Below are 19,527 nucleotides of genomic sequence, written 5' to 3'. Positions count from 1 at the left end.
TGGTGGTGGTAGCACCATGCTGTGGAGATGTTTTTCAGCGGCAGGAACTGGGAGACTAGTCAGGATCGAAGGAAAGATGAATGCAGCAATGTACAGAGACATCCTTGATGAACACCTGCTCCAGAGCACTCTGGACCTTAGACTGGGGCGACGGTTCATCTTTCAACAGAACAACGACCCTAAGCACACAGCCCTCAAAACAAAGGTGTGGCTACGGCTAACTCTGTGAATATCCTGGAGTGGCTCAGACTTGAACCCGATTGAACATCTCTAGAGAGAATTGAAAATGGCTGTGCACCGACGCTCCCCAACCAACCTGATGGAGCTTGAGAGGCACTGCAAAGAAGAATGGGAGAAATTGCCCAAAAATAGGTGTGCCAAGCTTGTAGCATCATACGCAAAACGACTTGAGGCTGTAATTGGTGCTAAACGTGCTTCAACAAAGTATTGAGCAAAGGCTGGGAATACTTATGTACATGTGGTTTTTTTCATTTTTTATTTTTAATAAATTGCAAAGATTTCAAAACAAACTTCTTTCACGTTGTCATTATTGGGTATTGTTTGTAGAATGTTGAGGAAAAAATGAATTTAATCCATTTTGGAAGAAGGCTGTAACATAACAAAATGTGTCAAAAGTTAAGCACTGTGAATAGTTTCTGGATGTAGTGTATGCTGGTTCTACATATATTGGTCATAAATCACTGGTCACACCGCTGCGATTTAAAATCACACGATTTGTGTGCAATTTCAGAAGACTTTATTGCTACTTGTGAAGATCAATGATTTCTTGCAATTGGCAGTGCAATTTCCATTATATTCTATGTATGTGAAATCGCAACAAAACTGCAGAAATAGTAATGCAAGAACTACTTTAGAAATCGCATTGCAGCAAATTGCAAACGTTAAGACGCTGACATTCACCAGATGCGATCTCAATTCCCATATCACACTGGTATGTCCGGGCACTAAGGTGAGCGTGCACACCTGATGGTGAAGGAGCACAGTGGTGTAGTATATTGAAGATTCATGGGTGTCATATTAATTGAAGGTCTACCTATCCTTTTTGAGAAGTGGGATTATCTTATACACTTGGATCCAACACATAGGGATGGGCTCACTGTCTTTGGATTTTTTTTTAACTATATGATCTGTATATTTATCTTCTACTTATTCTAGTACACCTTTTGTTTTTACTTGCATGTGTGTTAGTAGGACAGCATGTTGGTATTTATATGTCTTTGATTTACGTATACATACATATGCTTTATATAGTAGGGTAGCACTGTGTTGATATACATACTTTTGCATACCTGGTATTAGTGATTATATTGTGTCACATTGTCATACTGTGCTAGTAGGGCAGCAAGTTGTTTATGTTTTATTTATGCCTTATAGATCCTGGTGGCACTGTGTTGATATATTTATTTTACATAATTTTATATCTTCTATCACATTTTTATTGGGGAAGGTATTAGCAATCCAGCATTGTTTTCATTCATTTTTGACATTTTTTTTTCGATGTGGGAATACATTTGGGTGTGTGCTCAGCTTAAATTGGCAATTCTTATCATTTAGATATTTTTTGAGATTAAATTCTTTTTTCTCAGGCTCACATCATTGCTTGTCCCAGCTTGATACTCTACACTAGTGGTCTCCAAACTGCAGCCCTTTGCTTGCTTTTATCTGTCCCTTGGGGCACTATTTCTCCCACTGATACCAACAATAGGGAATTATTCTTCCTACTAACATCAGTGATGGGGTATTATTCTTCCTACTGACATCAGTGATGGGGCACTATTTCTTCCATTGACACCAATGATGGCTCACTATTCTTCCCACTCATACCAATGATGGAGCACTATTCCTCTCACTGACACCAATGATGGAGCACTATTCCTCTCACTGACACCAATGATGGGGCACTATTCCTTCCCTTTATACCAACAATGGGGCATTATTTTTCTCACTAATGCCAATGATGGGGCATTATTTACTCCCATTAATGCAAGGGCACTTTCTACTTACAGTGGCCACAGTCCAGCCTCCTCAAAGTCTGACAGACAGTAAACTGGCCCTTTTTGTTTAGAAGCTCAAGCTCTACACCATACAAATAAGACCATGTGAGCCACACACCCATTCTAGTCCCAAAAAAAAAACCTTTATTTAGACCACCTGGATTTCTTGCACAAAGCTTAGCACACCTTCCTTAGAAAGGAACTGGACCTCACCAGTTTTGTGATTATGTACTTCAAACTGCGGTGAACTGTCCAAAGCCTTTTTGCCCACTATAATTATATATGGATAGCCCATTATATGGGCTTCCCTTAACCTTTTTCCTATAGTCAAATGGTCCCGATTATCTAGAACTACCTCATCTCTCAAATGATGGACTGAACATAAAACGTCATAGAGCTTATCTGCTACTGGTAATGCTGCAATCTCTTTGCTTCCTTTTTTGGGGGAAATTAAACAGATCTGATATGGGGCAATTAGACCCGGCCAGTGAACATCCTCCTCAGTGGAAAGGACTTCTATAGATACTGCCAAAAGTCTTGATATGCCAACGCCATAACATCCCATTTGTGCAATGGTGGGTTTGCTCTGTGAATCATAACAGACTGCATTAAACATAAGTGAGTATTTGGTTCCCAGGTAGAATGTGTGCCTAATCTCAATGCCTTTGCTCTCCACCAATTTTCCTGAACATACCGGACAGTCCTCCTCCTCAACTTTCAATGTCTCCACATTTGCTGCAAAGTCACAACTTCCACACAACATTAACCTGTCTTCGCCAATGCTGGCAGGTAGGTGGAATCCATGTGTATCTGCCTGTACTTTCACATACTGTAGGCCAAGAGTGTGGAAAATCTTGCAGTAAGCGTTGCACATGTTGTTGTACGTTTGGTAGGCAGCTTCTTCAGTCATGTCAAACGTATACAGTTGTGTTCAAAATAATAGCAGTCAGACATCACTAACCAGATCAATCACTGTTTTTGGTAGAAATGATACTTCTACATGGCAAATAATTTACTAGCAGGTGTAGTAGACTAATAGAAATCCAACAGACCCAACAGTCATGACATGGATGCTGCTGATTCTGTGTAATTGAATCACTAATTGAAAGGGGCATGTTCAAAATAATAGCAAAATAATAGCAGTGTGGAGTTCTATTAGTGAGGTCATTCATTCTTTGAAAAACAGGTGGCAATTATTGCCCTTATTTAAAGAAGGAAGGCAGCAAATGTTGTACATGCTGGTTACAGTGCATTTCTCTCTGAAATTCTGAGGAAAATGGGTCGTTCCAGACATTGTTCAGAAGAACAGCGTACTTTGATTAAAAATTGATTGGAGAGGGGAAAACATATAAAAGAAGTGCAGAAAATGATAGGCTGCCCAGCTAAAATGATCGCAAATGCTTTAAAATGGCAACCAAAACCTGAAAGACGTGGAAGAAAGCAAAAAACTACCATTCGAATGGATAGAAGAATAGCCAAAATGGCAAGGACTCAGCCAACAATCAGCTCCAGGAAGATCAAAGAAGGTGTAAAGTTACCTGTGAGTACTGTTACAATTAGAAGACGCCTACGTGAAGCCAAGCTATCTGCAAGAAGCCCCCGCAAAATCCCACTGTTGAAAAAAAACACATGTGCTGAAGAGGTTACAATTTGCCAAAGAGCACATTGACTGGTCTAAAGAGATATGGCGCAACATTTTGTGGACTGTAAGTAAGATTGTTCTTTTTGGGTCTAGTGGCCAGAGACAGTTTGTCAGACGACCCCCAAACACTGAATTCAAGTCACAGTACACTGTGAAGACAGTGAAGCATGGTTGCGCAAGCATCATGATATGGGGATGTTTCTCATACTACGGTGTTGGGCCTATTTATCGCATACCAGGGATCATGGATCAGTTTGAATACATCAGAATACTTGAAGAGGTCATGCTGCCTTATGCTGAAGAGGAAATGCCCTTGAAATGGGTGTTCCAACAAGACAAGGACCCAAAACACACCAGTAAACGTGCAACATCTTGGTTCCAGACCAACAAGATTGACGTTATGGAGTGGCCAGCCCAATCCCCGGATCTTAAGCCATAGAAAACTTGTGGGGTGACATCAAAAATGCAGTTTCTGAGGCAAAACCAAGAAATAGAGAAGAACTGTGGAATGTAGTCCAATCATCCTGGGCTGGAATACCTGTTCACAGGTGCCAGAAGTTGGTTGACTCCATGCAACACAGATGTACAGCAGTTCTCAGAAACAGTGCCTACACAACTAAATATTCATTAAGTGATTCAAAGGAAAGCAAAATTTTCAAACATTTTTCAGTTTATATAGTGAATGTTTGAGTTTGTAAAAAAGAATACAAACACTGCTATTTTTTTGAACAGTCTAATATTCACTTTTCTTCCATTTTTTTAGAGGAACAACACAAATTTGATATATTTTTCTTCATGTTTTGATTTGGAATAGAATGTGTAGTGTTCCCAATGCATTTGTGTGTATGGAAATAAAAGCTATTAGAAGGATTTTGAGCTTTATTCACTTTTTTCAACACACTGCTATTATTTTGAACACAACTGTACATGTCCTTCATGTAAAACTCCCTGCCTCGCAGCAAGCCAAAGCATGGCCTCTTCTCATCTCTAAATTTCCGAGTAATCTGGTAGAGCAGCAGAGGAAGCTGTTTTTGGCTAATGCCCCCTTCTGTGGCAACAAGTTGGGTAACAGACTCTTCATGTGTTGGCCCCAAGCAGTATTCCTGGTTGTGTCTGTCCATCAGACAGAACAGTTCCTTTGCAACTAAATCCCAGCGTCCACTTTGTCTCCAAAGCGCAGCAGAGCAAAGAGTGGTCATGTCCATCTTCTGTCCTCCAATCTCTTGCATGGCATGATCGACAAGGCAAATTAGCTTCTCCATGGCTCGTACTGTGTATGGCATGTAATGGAAACAGCCAGGGCTAGAGGGATGTATTAAGCCAGCTTTTGTCATGAGTCTTTGACTCCTGCTGGTGGGCTCATTGGATTTTTGCTGCAGTTCTGAAGAACTTTCTTTCCACAGATTTCCTGGATTATAAATCTTAGAGATTAAGTGGTGCCTTCTTTCACCCGCATTGTGGCAATAATATCTGCTGGCCACAAGGTGGGAAAATGATATTCTCAGCAGTCTCACCATTGTGGGTTCCCTGTGAAAGACAAGCATAACATTTAATTTTGCTATTTCTCAGCACAGTATACAATTCATGTTTTTGCAGCTACAAAGTTTACGCCTAAAATGTAAACTGAACTCCGAGAGCTAAACACCACAGTCCAAAAACATATACTGAACTTGCTTGCCTGCCGAAGGATGTGTAATTCTGCCCTATCTTTTGATCCAGGCATATATCAGAGCTAGTTCCTTAACTTCTGCTGCAGCAGCACTGCTTAAAGTGGTTTTAAACCTCAGAAATGAAACATGAACAAATCACATCCTTCTATAGTGTGTACTTGCCTCTGTCCAAAGCACTGAGTGTGATTCCTCTCTGTTGACTCGTTCCTCAGTTATTAGCAGTCACTTCTGACAGGTTTTCCCGACCCCAAGAGATACAAAAGTGATGGGGAGTAAAGCTTCGGCACACAGCCTGTGATTCATATCCTTAGCTCTGCATGTTTTCTGTGTGCTGTGTGAAGGGGGATGTGTCCCTTCCCTACAATCAGGATTCAGGGCTCTATTCACTGAGATCTGCAATGTGAGACTTCAGATCCCCACTGATAGCGCTGAGAAAAAAATTATTTAATCGGTGTGTTTTTAGAACAATCTACAGAAGAGAGGGCTGAAAATGAGCAAGTACAACTTGTGTAGGAGGATTGGTTTCATCTTGGTGTATCATCTGAGGTCAGTCACTTCATGGAAGGGTTTTCAACCGCTTTAATCATGAACATAATCCCTGCCTGCTGATTGGATAATGAAGGCACAGCAGCAGAATAATGAGCTCACCTCTGTGTTCCTCTATAACATGTTCCCAAAGATGAACTTATCCTTTAACCTTAACCACTTCCTGTCTGGCCTATTGCAAAATGGCGATTGGGTGGGACTTTTGTCGATCTGGGTTGACATCTTCCCGAAACATGTCATGCGGGCACGATCTGTTAACGTGTGACAGATCACTGTGCTGGGCCGCTGCTGTTACCATGTGATTGCTGTGACCAATCACAGCAGATCACACGACAATTGTAAACAATCAATGGCTTTGATTTTGCGTGGGCACGATAGCCCATTCATTTGAATGGACTCCCGTGCCCCGGGACATGCAGGGAAGAAGTCCCTGCACTTCTTCGGAAACCGCAGCCCACACAGGAGTCTCAGTTCCCAATGTCGTCGCAATTTCTAGTGCGGGCAGCGTGCCATTAGAATTAATTGCACCCGTCCGCGGGTCTGCATTCTTCTGTGTGGGTGATGCAGCTCCATGGATTTTTGTGTGGATCCGCAGCGGCACCACCCGCACATATGTGAACCAAGCCTTAAGGAAGAGATACCAGCAGAGGTGTGTTGTATTGACCTTAGTAGTAGATGCCAAATGTTGTATTCCTACAAGCTCCAGTGATGGAAATACAACCAAGAAATATCACTAGTCCAATAAATCCTTTTTTGAATGTTAATAAATATAATACACAGAGTTAGTTTTAAAACCCAGAACAAATATTTGAACATTGCGTTTGCTGTTTATTTTATAGATCTCATTGGAAGAGAAAAGGAGCTGGTATTTCACAATGGCCTCTCTCTGTATGCGGTAAGTCACTTCCAAGTAAGACTACATTTTGGTATGGGTGGGTTGGTTCCATAGCAAATGTAGGATCTAGCTTGTAAAAAGATTCCAAGACATCGAGTAAGTGTACCTTGTGGAGTCATTTTGGAGGGCCTGGTATTCCATAGTTGGCACAACCAATATGCCAGGTCTTTGTGACTAGTATTTTGCAGGGGAGTATGGGGGCGGGGGGGAGGGGGGATATATGAATTTAGAGCTATAGGTAAATGTTTTCTTAGAGGGTACCTCAGGTTTTGGGCTCCCAGGTCAGAAAAACTACAAGAAGTTTTCAGTGCCTGATTTTGACTTTTAGGCCCGACTTCACACCTATGCATTTCAGGAAATTACATCAGCATGCAGTACTTTGTGTGATGTGTTGCAATGTCATTAATTTAGAATGGCACCCCAACACACATGTACAGTAGTCTCCAAGCTACTTACATGCCATGCATTGTAGTGCACTGCGTTAACATGCTGTAAAGTTCTTTCATTGCTATGCTTTGACGGCCCATTCTAAATAAAAATAGGATGCCTTAAAGAATATGTAAACCCAACATTTCATATTACTGATACGTGCCTGCTGTACCATGTACATGTGTGAAAAGGTATCCTGTTCTCTTTGTATTGCTTCCTTTGCATAAAATTCCTGGTGTTCCTGCCAGTCCCTCTGCTTTCCTATTAAAAACTGACTACACTAGGCATGAGAGCACAGCGTGGTCAGCTTTCTAGCTGTGCTGGGAACTGAGCTGCCTGCTCTCCTCCAATGATCAGACTTGTCCTGTACCCCCCCCTCCCCTGCACAACCATTCACTGAGAAGATCAGTGTGATGCTGTTTCTCCTTTCCCACCTCTCTGTGCAGCTGAGAACAGACAGCATGTGATCACTTATAAAAAAGAGAAAGATATTTGTTTTTTTATATCTATACACAAATGTTTTGCCTTTCATTTCAATTGTAAATTGAGTTTACAAGGTGAGGGTTTACATATACTTTAACACTATGCATGTTAACATGACTAATACTACACAATGAAGCCAAAATAAACTTGTATTTTAAATCAGCTAAATACATGCCAGAGCATCAAAAAAGGTGTACAAAGTCTTACAAATATTTTCTTTAGATAACAGTCACAGCCTACGCAGAAAGGTCTGGTCCCTGGTAGCATGGTGTAGGGAAAAAAACTCTTGCATGCTGCCTGAAAGCAGTGGGCAAAGCCCCTGCAAAGTCACAGCTAGCACTTTCCCATCAGCAGGGAGCATGAGCTTTGCTGATTTTAGAACTTTATTTCTGACTCAATAGGGGGAACGTTGGACATCCGCAGAGAGACCACTGCTTCTACACAGAGAGCAAAGGGCATGTTCTGTAATATGCTCACAGGGGAGATGCTCTTGTGCTCAGGCTGTAATTACCTTACAGAAAATAAAACCAAAGCAGGATGGGCTGTACACCATTTTCATTGATGCACCTGGAACATCATTTAGGTCATTTACACTGAAGGCTTATCTGGGCTTTAAAATGTATGCAGTAATGCACTGCAACAGAATGGACAAGTGTGAAGTCTCAATACCCGATTTACACACCCAGCCACTAGGCTGTACTGTAATCATTGCCATTTGCTGGAGGAGATTGGTGCAGTCACATAGTATTTAAAGGTTCTAGGACTCTGAAAGCAAAGTTCATATTAGTGCTTATTGATTATACTTCCTGATATAAACTCATTTTAATTTTAATTATTTTGCAGTATTTTTAATAGAGTATTTCCATTTTTAGGTTGGATGAAATCTTCTTGAAAAAACTAGAACCTGAACAAAGCCGACTGTTATTTTTTAACAAAGCATTGATGCTGCTCCGTGAAGCTGTGAAGTCCTCCCAAAGTCATTACAGAGGTAGTGGGAGCTTTGTCTGTCTCACAATGGACACAGTGTCTGTTATGACAGCGGCAGGTTTCTCTTTATATAGATCCTTTTGTTGTGTTACATTAGGCTATTTGAGGTCAGATTAATTCTTTCTTTCAGTATAACAAAACCAAATCTCCAACTGATAACAGAATTTACACAGACAAGGGCAGTCAGGGCTGGTGAGGTGGAGTGGTCAGGCAGGCTGAGCCCACAGCAGGGATTTCCTCAGGGCGTGGGGTCTAAGTCCCAGCCTGCTGTTCACCAGGGCCCCTGATGGTGGGGATGGACTTGGTGCAGACTGGAACCAGTGATCCGTGCGGGATGGATGGATCGTCGGGTGAAGTGAGCGTAGTCAGGCAGGCCAGGTCGGTATCGTGCGGGCAGCGAGGTACAAGGAGCAGGCGGAAGCGGAGTCAGGAATAGCCGAGGTCAGGACAGGCAGAGTTCATGCAGAATCAGGATTAAGCAGGATCAGGAAGGAAGCAGACAGGGTACAGGGGCTCATGGGAAACATACACCAAGGCCCTGAACACAGGCCTGGCCATTCCTTAAATACACCTGTGTAATCAGTTTCAGGTGCTGGCTCATTGTAGGAGTGAGCCTCTGGTTGCTGAGAGCACCCGCTGGCCAGCCCTGGTACTGCAGCCAACAAGGCAGGTGCGTCCCACCACTATTGGTGAGTCCATTCCTGACAGATCTCTTGTTAAGCATGATGAATAGACTGGTTCCAGAAAAGGCGCTGAAGCGCCCACATTGGAGACCATCCTGGGATGGGAACAGTTTGGGTACATATATATACAGTAGCAATCACATTTGAGCCTCATTTAGGAGCGTGTCAAAAGGGAATTGTCTATTTTGGCTCACAGTAAACTTTTTTTTATCCAATTATCATATTTGAATGCAGGTTTTAATTTGATTTGTTCCTATAGAAGAGGGGTCTCCAAGCTATAGCCCACAGGTTGGATGTGGCCCTTTGCCTGCCTTTATTTGGCCCTTGGAGCATTATTCATTCCACTGATATAAGGCACTATTCCTTCCACTGACACCAAAGATGGAGCACTATTCCTCTAACTGATACTAACAATTGGGTATTATTCCTCCCGCGGACACCAGAGATGGGGAATTAATACTCCCACTGCACATAATATAATTTTATATTCATTGTATATTGAATATTCATTTGTAAAGTTGATCCAGGGAATATCTGATTGCCTCTTAATGGATCAGGAAGGAATTTTTTTCCCCACTTGAGCAAATCGGACCATGCTTTATTGGGTTTTATGCCCTGCCTCTGGATCAACTGCAGGTATTGGATAGTGTATATAAAGGATTTCTATTTGTGTGTGTGTTGTGTTTTTTGTTTTCTGCTGGTTGAACATGATGTATCTTTGTTCAACCAGATTAACTATGTAACCAATGATGGGGCGCTATTCCTTCCACTGATACCAATGATACATAGTTTTTTTTTTACTCCCACTGACCACCAAGCCTGTGCCATTATTTACTCCTACTGGCCACAGTCCACCCCCATAAAGTTTGAAGCACAGTAAACTGGCCCTTTGTTTTGAAAGTTTGGAGACCCCTGCAGCCAATGAAAATGTATGCAAAGTGCAACAGTGAACTTCACTTTTTTTGGTCCCTCTTGGGGGGGGGGGGGGGTTGTAAAATATGGGTAGTTGAGCCACAGTTTTACCACCTGACTGCCCACCTAAAGCCTACCATACAGCAGGAGCAGTGCCTGTCAACCTTAGGACAAGTTTGTTGTCCCTTGTGACAACAATACCCCTCTCCTCTATCTTATGGAAGACAGGGGGAAGTGTCTGTAGTCCTGTCTTAAAGTGACAACACTGCTGCATAGATACTGTAGAGTGATTGAATGTTGTCACCCTAGAACAGAAAGTTTATTGCTGGCAGGATCACAAGCTGAAAATAAAGGGAAAAGCCTTGAAAATACAAGCACAGCTAAGGATGTGGTGAAGTTCTTCCACAACCATTACAGAGTTAGTGTGAGCAGCTTTGACTCTCTTACAATGGACACAGTGTCTGTTGTGACAGCAGAAGATTTCTGTTTGTATAGAACCTTTTGTTATGTTGTATGTATATATATATATATATATATATATTTCTTTGAGGTCAGATGAATTCTTTCTTTCATACTTTCCATTCATACAGTATTATCTAGTTGATCTCTTCTCAAAGTGGTTCTGAAGTCTAAGCAGTTTGTAACCTTGAAGTGATACTAAACACACAATATTGGATTTATATGATCCCTTCTCTTTAAGTATATGGATGATGACACTACACTTATTTTAATAAAAACACTGTGACCACAATTATACCCACTAATGCGAATCGCACTTCAGAAGGCAAAGCTTGTATGAATGAGCCCTTAGATCTTCAAAATTAACCTATGCTTGCCCGATGTAGCACAGGAGATGAACGTGAGAGAAATTTGTTCTTTTAACCATAATAATTATGTAAATATTGTATACTATACATTATCCAGCATGCAACCCATACATGGCCCAAAGAACTCTAGGTGTGTTGACACTACTGCAGATATCAGAGTTCTTTCTACACCCGCAACCAAAGTGGGCTGCTCTTTAACCCCTTGGCACCGGCGCCTCCTGACCCTTTAAGGGTTTCAGAAGTCGGGAGGCGGGGCGGGGTTTTAGGGTCATGTGACCGCCATGATTCGCAGTCACATGATCGGGAAAGGTCCCGATCGAAAGAGGAGAACGGGACCTTTCCGTGAGTAACTGACATGTGTGCTGGTAGAGCGCAGGGCGCACGCTCTCAGCACATATGTTTTTCTTAATTGCACGCAAATGCGCGGCCGCTTGGCGTCAAGGCCCAGATGTCGGGAGGCCGCACATTTGCATGCAGCCGGCGCCAAGAGGTTAAAAATGTGCAGGGCTCATAGTCCAAAAGCACCATATTATTTTCCTATTGCTGCATTTTCTTAAAATGGAGCAGGAACTTATTTCCTGCATGAAACGCAGGCACAGCAGCCAATTCAGTGCCCGTTCACATATATGCGGATTGGATGCAGTTTAAACGGCATCTAATCCGCATGACATGTGGAAACACATTGCTTCCTATGGTGCCTGTTCACATATGTCCGGTGCACTGGTGGTGCAGATTCAGTGCAGTTTTAAAAAGAGTCCTGTACAATTTCTGAGCAGTGCAGTCTGGTACAGGTGTGGATTACAGGCTATTGACTTCTACGGGAACCGTTTCTAAACCGCATATGTGTGAACAGCTAATCCTGTCCTGAACCTGACGTGAACAACTACTGTATCAATTAGCTGTGAAACCTGAGCTTCAATCCGCACCACATGTGTGAATCAGCTCTCAAATTAATGGGCTACCGTGCTTGTGCAAATGGGGCTTGAAGAGCTGCAATAATGTGAACCTAGCCTTAGGATGGATCACTGTCAAAAAATGGCTTGTTGTTGTATTAAGTCGACAAAAACATTCATACTTGTGCAGAGATGTTTGTGAGCTGCTGCAGCCATGCCTGGAACCTGCTGCTTATTAGTTTTACAATGTGTAGGTCAGTGACACTATGAAGGTACAATGAGTTGTCATATGTTTTTTACACATAGTTCTAATTCTTGTTTAGCTTTGTCCTGGTGCTACATTGGGATGATGCTGGAAAAACAACAAACATTCTCCATCACGCCGATGGGACTGCTTTAGCAAGGTTTGATGAATATGGTTTTCTAAATTTTATGTATTTATATTCAAATTCCAATTTTTTTTGTTCCTTTATCTTGGTTTGGTTTGCAAAGAGAAGGACAAGAGATTTTCAACACTCAACAAAATCTAAAAGTGGAATTCCAGGCTATAGCCTAAACCTCTGAACCTGTAAAATGAGCCCTTCACCATTAACTGCCAAACACCCCTCTCCAACGCTTACCACCAAGTATCAGTCCATCCAAAATGATTTCAGCTTTTCATAGACACTAGACAGCTGAACCACCTGAGAGCTTCTTAAGCTGGGTACACACTGAGAGAAAATCAGATGAAAAATTACGAGGAACGATCATTCGATTATCTTATAGCCCAAAAGGCTTCATCTATAAGTAAAATATCTTTTTTGGGCAGCACAGTGGCTAACTTCCACCTGGCAGTACTAGGGTCATCGGTTCGAATCCCAACCATGGCACCACCTGTCAGGAGTTTGCATGTTCTCCCTGTGCCTGCGTGGGTTTCCTCCAGCTACTGCGGTTTCCTCCCACCCTCCTAAGACATGCTGGCAGGTTAATTGGATCCTGTTTAAATTGGCCCTAGTATGTATACGTATGAATGTAAGTTAGGGACCTTAGATTGTACACTCCTTGAGGGTTTGGGACTGATGTGAATGTACAATATATGTATGTAAAGTGCTGTGTAAATTGAAGGTGCTATATAAGTATATGAAATTTATAAATAGCGTACACACAACTTTCTACATCTGATTCAGACTTTCCAAGCAAAAATTTCCAAATGGACAAACTCCAAATTTTTTTTCTTACAGAACTAATGATTTTTGTTTCATGCGTTCTGTTTTCATATCAGAAAAATGGGATATGAAAGACTGCACATGATCATAAATAATAAACAACAAAAAAAAGCCTTTGACGTTTGAGAATTTTCATACAATTAAAACCAATCCTCAGTTTTGACTTGCTGTGAAACATCGAGGAAAACCAGAAGATCGTTTGTCCAGTTTTCTTATAGTGCATACTGGGCTTTAGGCAGGCCATACATGATCATTTTTTTTTCCGTTCAACCAGCTCGTTGAGCGAAAAATAAAAAAAATGATCTGATTCCCCAGTCCACACATTCGAAAAGGATGGGGGAGTCACACCCACTGAGCTATTGTACAGGTGAAACTCAAAAAATTAGAATATAGAATAAAAATATAAATAGAATAGAATATCGTGCAAAAGTTCATTTATTTCAGTAATGCAAACTAATATTTGAGACTCATTACATGCAAAGCAAGATAGGTCAAGCCGTGATTTGTCATAATTGTGATGATTATGGCTTACAGCTCATGAAAACCCCAAATCCACAATCTCCAAAAATTAGAATATTGTGAAAAGGTGCAATATTCTCGGCTCAAAGTGTCCCACTCTAATCCGCTAATTAAGCCATAACACCTGCAAAGGGTTAGCGAGCCTTTAAATGGTCTCTCAGTCTGGTTCAGTAGGATTCACAATCATGGGAAAGACTGCTGACCTGACAGTTGTGCAGAAAACCATCATTGACACCCTCCATAAGGAAGGAAAACCTCAAAAGGTAATTGAAAAAGAAGTTGGATGTTCCCAAAGTGCTGTATCAAAGCACATTAATAGAAAGTTATGTGGAAGGGAAAAGTGTGGAAGAAAAAGGTGCACAAGCAGCAGGGATGACCGCAGCCTGGAGAGGATTGTCAGGAAAAGGCCATTCAAAAGTGTTGGGGACTTTCACCAGGAGTGGACTGAGGCTGGAGTCAGTGCATCAAGAGCCACCACACACAGACGGATCCTGGACATGGGCTTCAAATGTTGTATTCCTGTTGTCAAGCCGCTCCTGAACAACAAACATCAGAAGCGTCTTACCTGGGCTAAAGAAAAACAGACCTGGTCTGTTGCTCAGTGTGATTTGGGGAGCCATGTCATCTGCTGGTGTTGGTCCACTGTGCTTCATTAAGTCCAGGGTTAACGCAGCCGTCTACCAGGAGATTTTGGAGCACTTCATGCTTCCTTCCGCAGACGAGCTTTATGGGGATGCTGACTTCATTTTCCAGCAGGACTTGGCACCTGCTCATGTCAGGATCGCAAGATCGCCACCACCAACATGCGACAATCTCACGATCGCGACGTCCAATATGTCACTGTCGCAGCGTCAGACCCCAGACCTTCTCACCAAACTGGTGACCGAAGGACTAGCCAATCTACAACCGCGATGTGACGTGCGTAACAATGCCACGCCCAGCTGCACCCTGCACAACGATTTTCCAGCTAATGGATACAGATTGATGTACCGACAGCCTGAGCGATTGTTACTGGGTCGGGTTAATTATGCAACTAACCCGCCACACTGCCACCACCTCCTTCTTGTACAGAGAAAGAAGAAACTCGCGTTATCAGTTATAACACTATATTGATTGAAATAATCGTCTGTATAAAGCGGTCCGCAGGCCGGTTATAGAGGTTTAAACAAACAGTAGCGTCTCTTCAAAGGCAGGGATTCGTAAATTGCAATTAAGAGCTGAAGAAACAGTTCAACACTTTCAGAAAGAAAGATTTATTACTAAAAGAGTCACACAGGTGCAATAAAATTATTTACAGAGAAGATGTAACTAAGATATATATACCCACATGGGTGCCAATACCAGAACCCTAAGACCAAAAGAAGGGTCCCGATGCCTGCACCCTCAGACCCCTAGAAGAGTCTCACTGCCAGAACCCTCAGACCCCTAGAAGGGTTCCGATGCCTGCACCCTCAGACCCCTAGAAGGGTCCCGATGCCTGCACCCTCAGACCTAAAGAAGGGTCCCGTGCCTGCTCCCTCAGACCCCTAGAAGAGTCCAGATGCCTGTACCCCAAGACCCCTAGAAGGGTCCCGATGCCTGCACCTTCAGTCCCCTGGAAGGGTACCGATGCCTGCACCCTCAGACCCCTAGAATGGTCCCAATGCCTGAACCCTCAGAACCCACGTGGGTCCCAATGCCTGCACCCTCAGAACCAACGTGGGTCCAGATGCCTACCCCCCAGACCCCTTGAAAGGTCCCCATGACTGCACCCTCAAACCACTAGAAGGGACCCTAAGCCTGCACCCTAAGATCTCACGTGGATCCCGATACCTGCACCCTCAGACCCCTAGAAGGGTCCTGATGCCTGCACCCTCAGACCCAAAGAAGGGTCCCGTTTCCTGCAGCCTCAGACCCAAAGAAGGGTCCTGATTCCTGCACCCCCAGATCCAAATAAGGGTCCCGATGCCTACACCTCCAAACCCCACGTGGATCCTGATGCCTGCACCCTCAGACCCCTAGAAGGGTCCTGATACCTGCACCTTCAGGCCCCTAGAAGGGTCCTGATGCCTGCACCTTCAGGCCCCTAGAAGGGTCCTGATGCCTGCACCTTCAGGCCCCTAGAAGGGTCCTGATGCCTGCACCTTCAGGCCCCTAGAAGGGTCCTGATGCCTGCACCTTCAGGCCCCTAGAAGGGTCCTGATGCCTGCACCTTCAGGCCCCTAGAAGGGTCCTGATGCCTGCACCCTCAGACCCCTAGAAGGGTCCCGATGCCTGCACCCTCAGACCCAAAGAAGGGTCTCGATGCCTGCACCCTCAGACCAAAAGAAGGGTCCCGATTCCTGCACCCTCAGATTCCTAGCAGGGTCTCTATGCCTACACCCCAAGACTTCACGTGGATCTCGATGCCTGCACCCTCAGATCCCTAGAAAGGTCCCGATACCTGCACACTCAGACCAACAGAAGGGTCTTGATGCCTGCACCCTCAGACCCAAAGAAGGGTCCTGATGGCTGCACCCTAAGACCCAAAGAAAAGTTCCGATGCCTACACCCTCAGACCGCTGGAAAGGTCCCGATCCCTGCACCCTCAGACCCAATAAAGGGTCCCGATGCCTGCACCCTGAGACCCAAAGAAAGGTACCGATGTTTGCACCCTCAGACCCAAAGAAAGGTCCCAATACCTGCAGCCTAAGACACAAAGAAGGGTCCCAATTCCTGCGCCCTCAGACCCCTAGCATGGTTCCGATGCCTACACCCCCAGACCCCATGTGGATCTCTATGGCTGCACCCTCAGACCCCACGTGGGTTCCAATGCCTTCACCCTCAGACCCCATGTGGGTCCCGATGCCTGCACCCTCAGACTCCTCTTGGGCCCTGATGCCTACACCCTCAGACCCCTAGTAGGGTCCTGATGCCTGCACCTTCAGGCCCCTAGAAGGGTCCTGATGCCTGCACCTTCAGGCCCCTAGAAGGGTCCTGATGCCTGCACCTTCAGGCCCCTAGAAGGGTCCTGATGCCTGCACCTTCAGGCCCCTAGAAGGGTCCTGATGCCTGCACCCTCAGACCCCTAGAAGGGTCCCGATGCCTGCACCCTCAGACCCAAAGAAGGGTCTCGATGCCTGCACCCTCAGACCAAAAGAAGGGTCCCGATTCCTGCACCCTCAGATTCCTAGCAGGGTCTCTATGCCTACACCCCAAGACTTCACGTGGATCTCGATGCCTGCACCCTCAGATCCCTAGAAAGGTCCCGATACCTGCACACTCAGACCAACAGAAGGGTCTTGATGCCTGCACCCTCAGACCCAAAGAAGGGTCCTGATGGCTGCACCCTAAGACCCAAAGAAAAGTTCCGATGCCTACACCCTCAGACCGCTGGAAAGGTCCCGATCCCTGCACCCTCAGACCCAATAAAGGGTCCCGATGCCTGCACCCTGAGACCCAAAGAAAGGTACCGATGTTTGCACCCTCAGACCCAAAGAAAGGTCCCAATACCTGCAGCCTAAGACACAAAGAAGGGTCCCAATTCCTGCGCCCTCAGACCCCTAGCATGGTTCCGATGCCTACACCCCCAGACCCCATGTGGATCTCTATGGCTGCACCCTCAGACCCCACGTGGGTTCCAATGCCTTCACCCTCAGACCCCATGTGGGTCCCGATGCCTGCACCCTCAGACTCCTCTTGGGCCCTGATGCCTACACCCTCAGACCCCTAGTAGGGTCCCGATTCCTTTCACCCCCAGACCCTAAGAAGGATCCCGAGGCCTGCACCCTCAGATCCCAAAAAGGGTCCTGATGCCTGCACCCACAGACCCCACATGGGTCCTGATGTCTGCACCCTCAGACCCAAAGAAGGGTCCTGATGCCAGCATCTCAGACCCCACATGGGTCCAGATGCCTGCACCATAAGACCCAAAGAAGGATCCCGATATATGCACCCTAAGAACCAAAGAAGGGACCTGATGCCTGCATAATCAGACCCAAAGAAGGGTCCCGATGCCTGCATCCTCAGACTTAATGTGGGTCCCGATGCCTGATCCCCCAGAACCCTAGAAGAGTCCCGATGCCTGCACCCTTAGACTCCTCATGGGTCCCGATGCCTCAACCTCAGACCCCTAGAAGGGTCCCAATACCTGCACCCTCAGACCTCTAGCAGGGTCCCAATTCCTACACCCCCAGACACCATGTGGGTACCGATGCCTGCACCCTCAGACGCCTAGAAGGGTCCCAATGCCTGCACCCTCAGACCCCTAGCAGGGACCTAATGCCTACATCACCAGACCCAACGTGGGTACCGATGCCTGCACCCTCAGACCCCTAGAAAGGTCCCAATGCCTGCACCCTCAGACCCCTAGAAGGGACCAGAAGCCTGCACCCTCAGACCCAAAGAAGGGTCTGGATGCCTGCACTCTCAGAACCTAAGAAGGGTCCCGATGCCTGCACCCTAAGACCCAAGGAAGGGTACCGATGCTTCCATCCTCAGACTCCTAGAAGGGTCCCAATGCCTGCACCTTCAGACCCCATGTGGGTCATAATGCGTGCACCCACAGACCCCTAGAAGGGTCCTGATGCCTGCACCCCCAGAACTCAAAAATGGTCCCTATACATGCACCCTAAGACCACTAAAAGGGTACCGATGCCTGCACCCTCAGACTCCTCGTAGGTCCTAATGCATGCACCCGCGGACCCCTAGAAGGGTCCCGATGCTTGCACCTTCAGAACCCTAGAAGGGTCCCGCTGCCAGAACCCTCAGACCACACGTGGGTCCTGATGCCTGCACCCTCAGACCCCTGGAAAGGTCCCGATGCCTGCACCCTCAGACCCAAAGAAGGTTCCCGATGCCTGTACCCTAAGACACAAAGAAGCATCCAGATGCCTGCACCCTCAGACCCAAAGTAGGGTCCTGATGCCTGCACCCTCAGGCCCAAAGAATGGTCCCGATGTCTGCACCCTCCGACCCAAAGAAGGGTTCTGATGCCTGCACTCTCAGACCCAAAGAAGGGTCCCAATCCCTGCACCCTAAGACACAAAGAAGGGTCCCGATTCCTGCACCCTAAGACCCCTAGAAGGGTCCCGATGACTACACCCCCAGACCCCACGTGGAGCTCGATGCCTGCACCCTAAGACCCCTAGGAGAGTCCCCATGCCTGCACCCTCAGACCCCACATGGGTCCCAATGCCTGCACCCTCAGTGCCCACGTGGGTCCTGATGCCTTCCCCCCGTCAGAACCCTAGAAGGGTCTCGATGCCTGCACCCTCAGACACCTAGAAGGGTCCCGATGCCTGCACCCTCAGACCCAAAGAAGGTTCCCGATGCCTGCACCCTCAGACCCAAAGAAGGGTCTCGATGCCTGCACCCTCAGACCCAAAGAAGGTTCCCGATGCCTGCACCCTCAGACCCAAAGAAGGGTCTCGATGCCTGCACCCTCAGACCCAAAGAAGGGTACCGATGCCTGCACCCTCAGAACCAAAGTAGGGTCCCAATACCTGCAGCCTCAGACCAAAAGAAGGGACCCGATTCCTGCACCCTCAGACCTGTAGCAGGGTCCCGATGCCTACACCCCCAGACTCCATGTGGATCTCGATGCCTGCACCCTCAGACCCCTACAAGGGTCCCAATGCCTGCACAGTCAGACCACTAGAAGTGTACAGATGCCTGCACCCTCAGACCCAAAGAAGGGTCCCGATGCCTGCACCCTCAGACGCAAAGATGGGTCCCAATGCCTGCACCCTCAGAGCCAAACGAGGGTCAAAATACCTGCACCATAAAAACCAAAGAAGGGTCTTGATGCCTGCACCCTCAGACCCCAAGAAGGATCCCGAAGCCTGCACCCTCAGATCCCAAA

At 45.8% G+C, this 19,527-nt stretch overlaps 1 protein-coding gene across 1 annotated transcript in view; it reads right to left on the bottom strand.

The window, feature by feature from the left end:
* Window positions 1-734: 734 nt before the first annotated feature.
* LOC149429326 (putative proline--tRNA ligase, mitochondrial) overlaps window positions 735-19,527 on the bottom strand; it is a 35,993-nt gene continuing 17,200 nt past the window's right edge. Inside the window, exons 2-3 of the mRNA XM_089666561.1 lie at window positions 4,586-5,184; window positions 735-2,939 (exon numbers count right to left, since the gene is read on the bottom strand). Coding sequence (XP_089522687.1) covers window positions 2,164-2,939; window positions 4,586-5,174 — 1,365 coding nt within the window. The 5' untranslated portion in view covers window positions 5,175-5,184 and the 3' untranslated portion in view covers window positions 735-2,163. The remainder of the gene's footprint in view (window positions 2,940-4,585; window positions 5,185-19,527) is intronic.

This window comes from Staurois parvus, unplaced genomic scaffold, assembly GCF_062004578.1.
Source record: "Staurois parvus isolate SC_StPar_1 unplaced genomic scaffold, SC_StPar_1.0 ptg002753l, whole genome shotgun sequence".
Taxonomy (NCBI): Eukaryota; Metazoa; Chordata; class Amphibia; order Anura; family Ranidae; genus Staurois; species Staurois parvus.
This window is presented reverse-complemented; position numbering and strand designations above follow the sequence as displayed.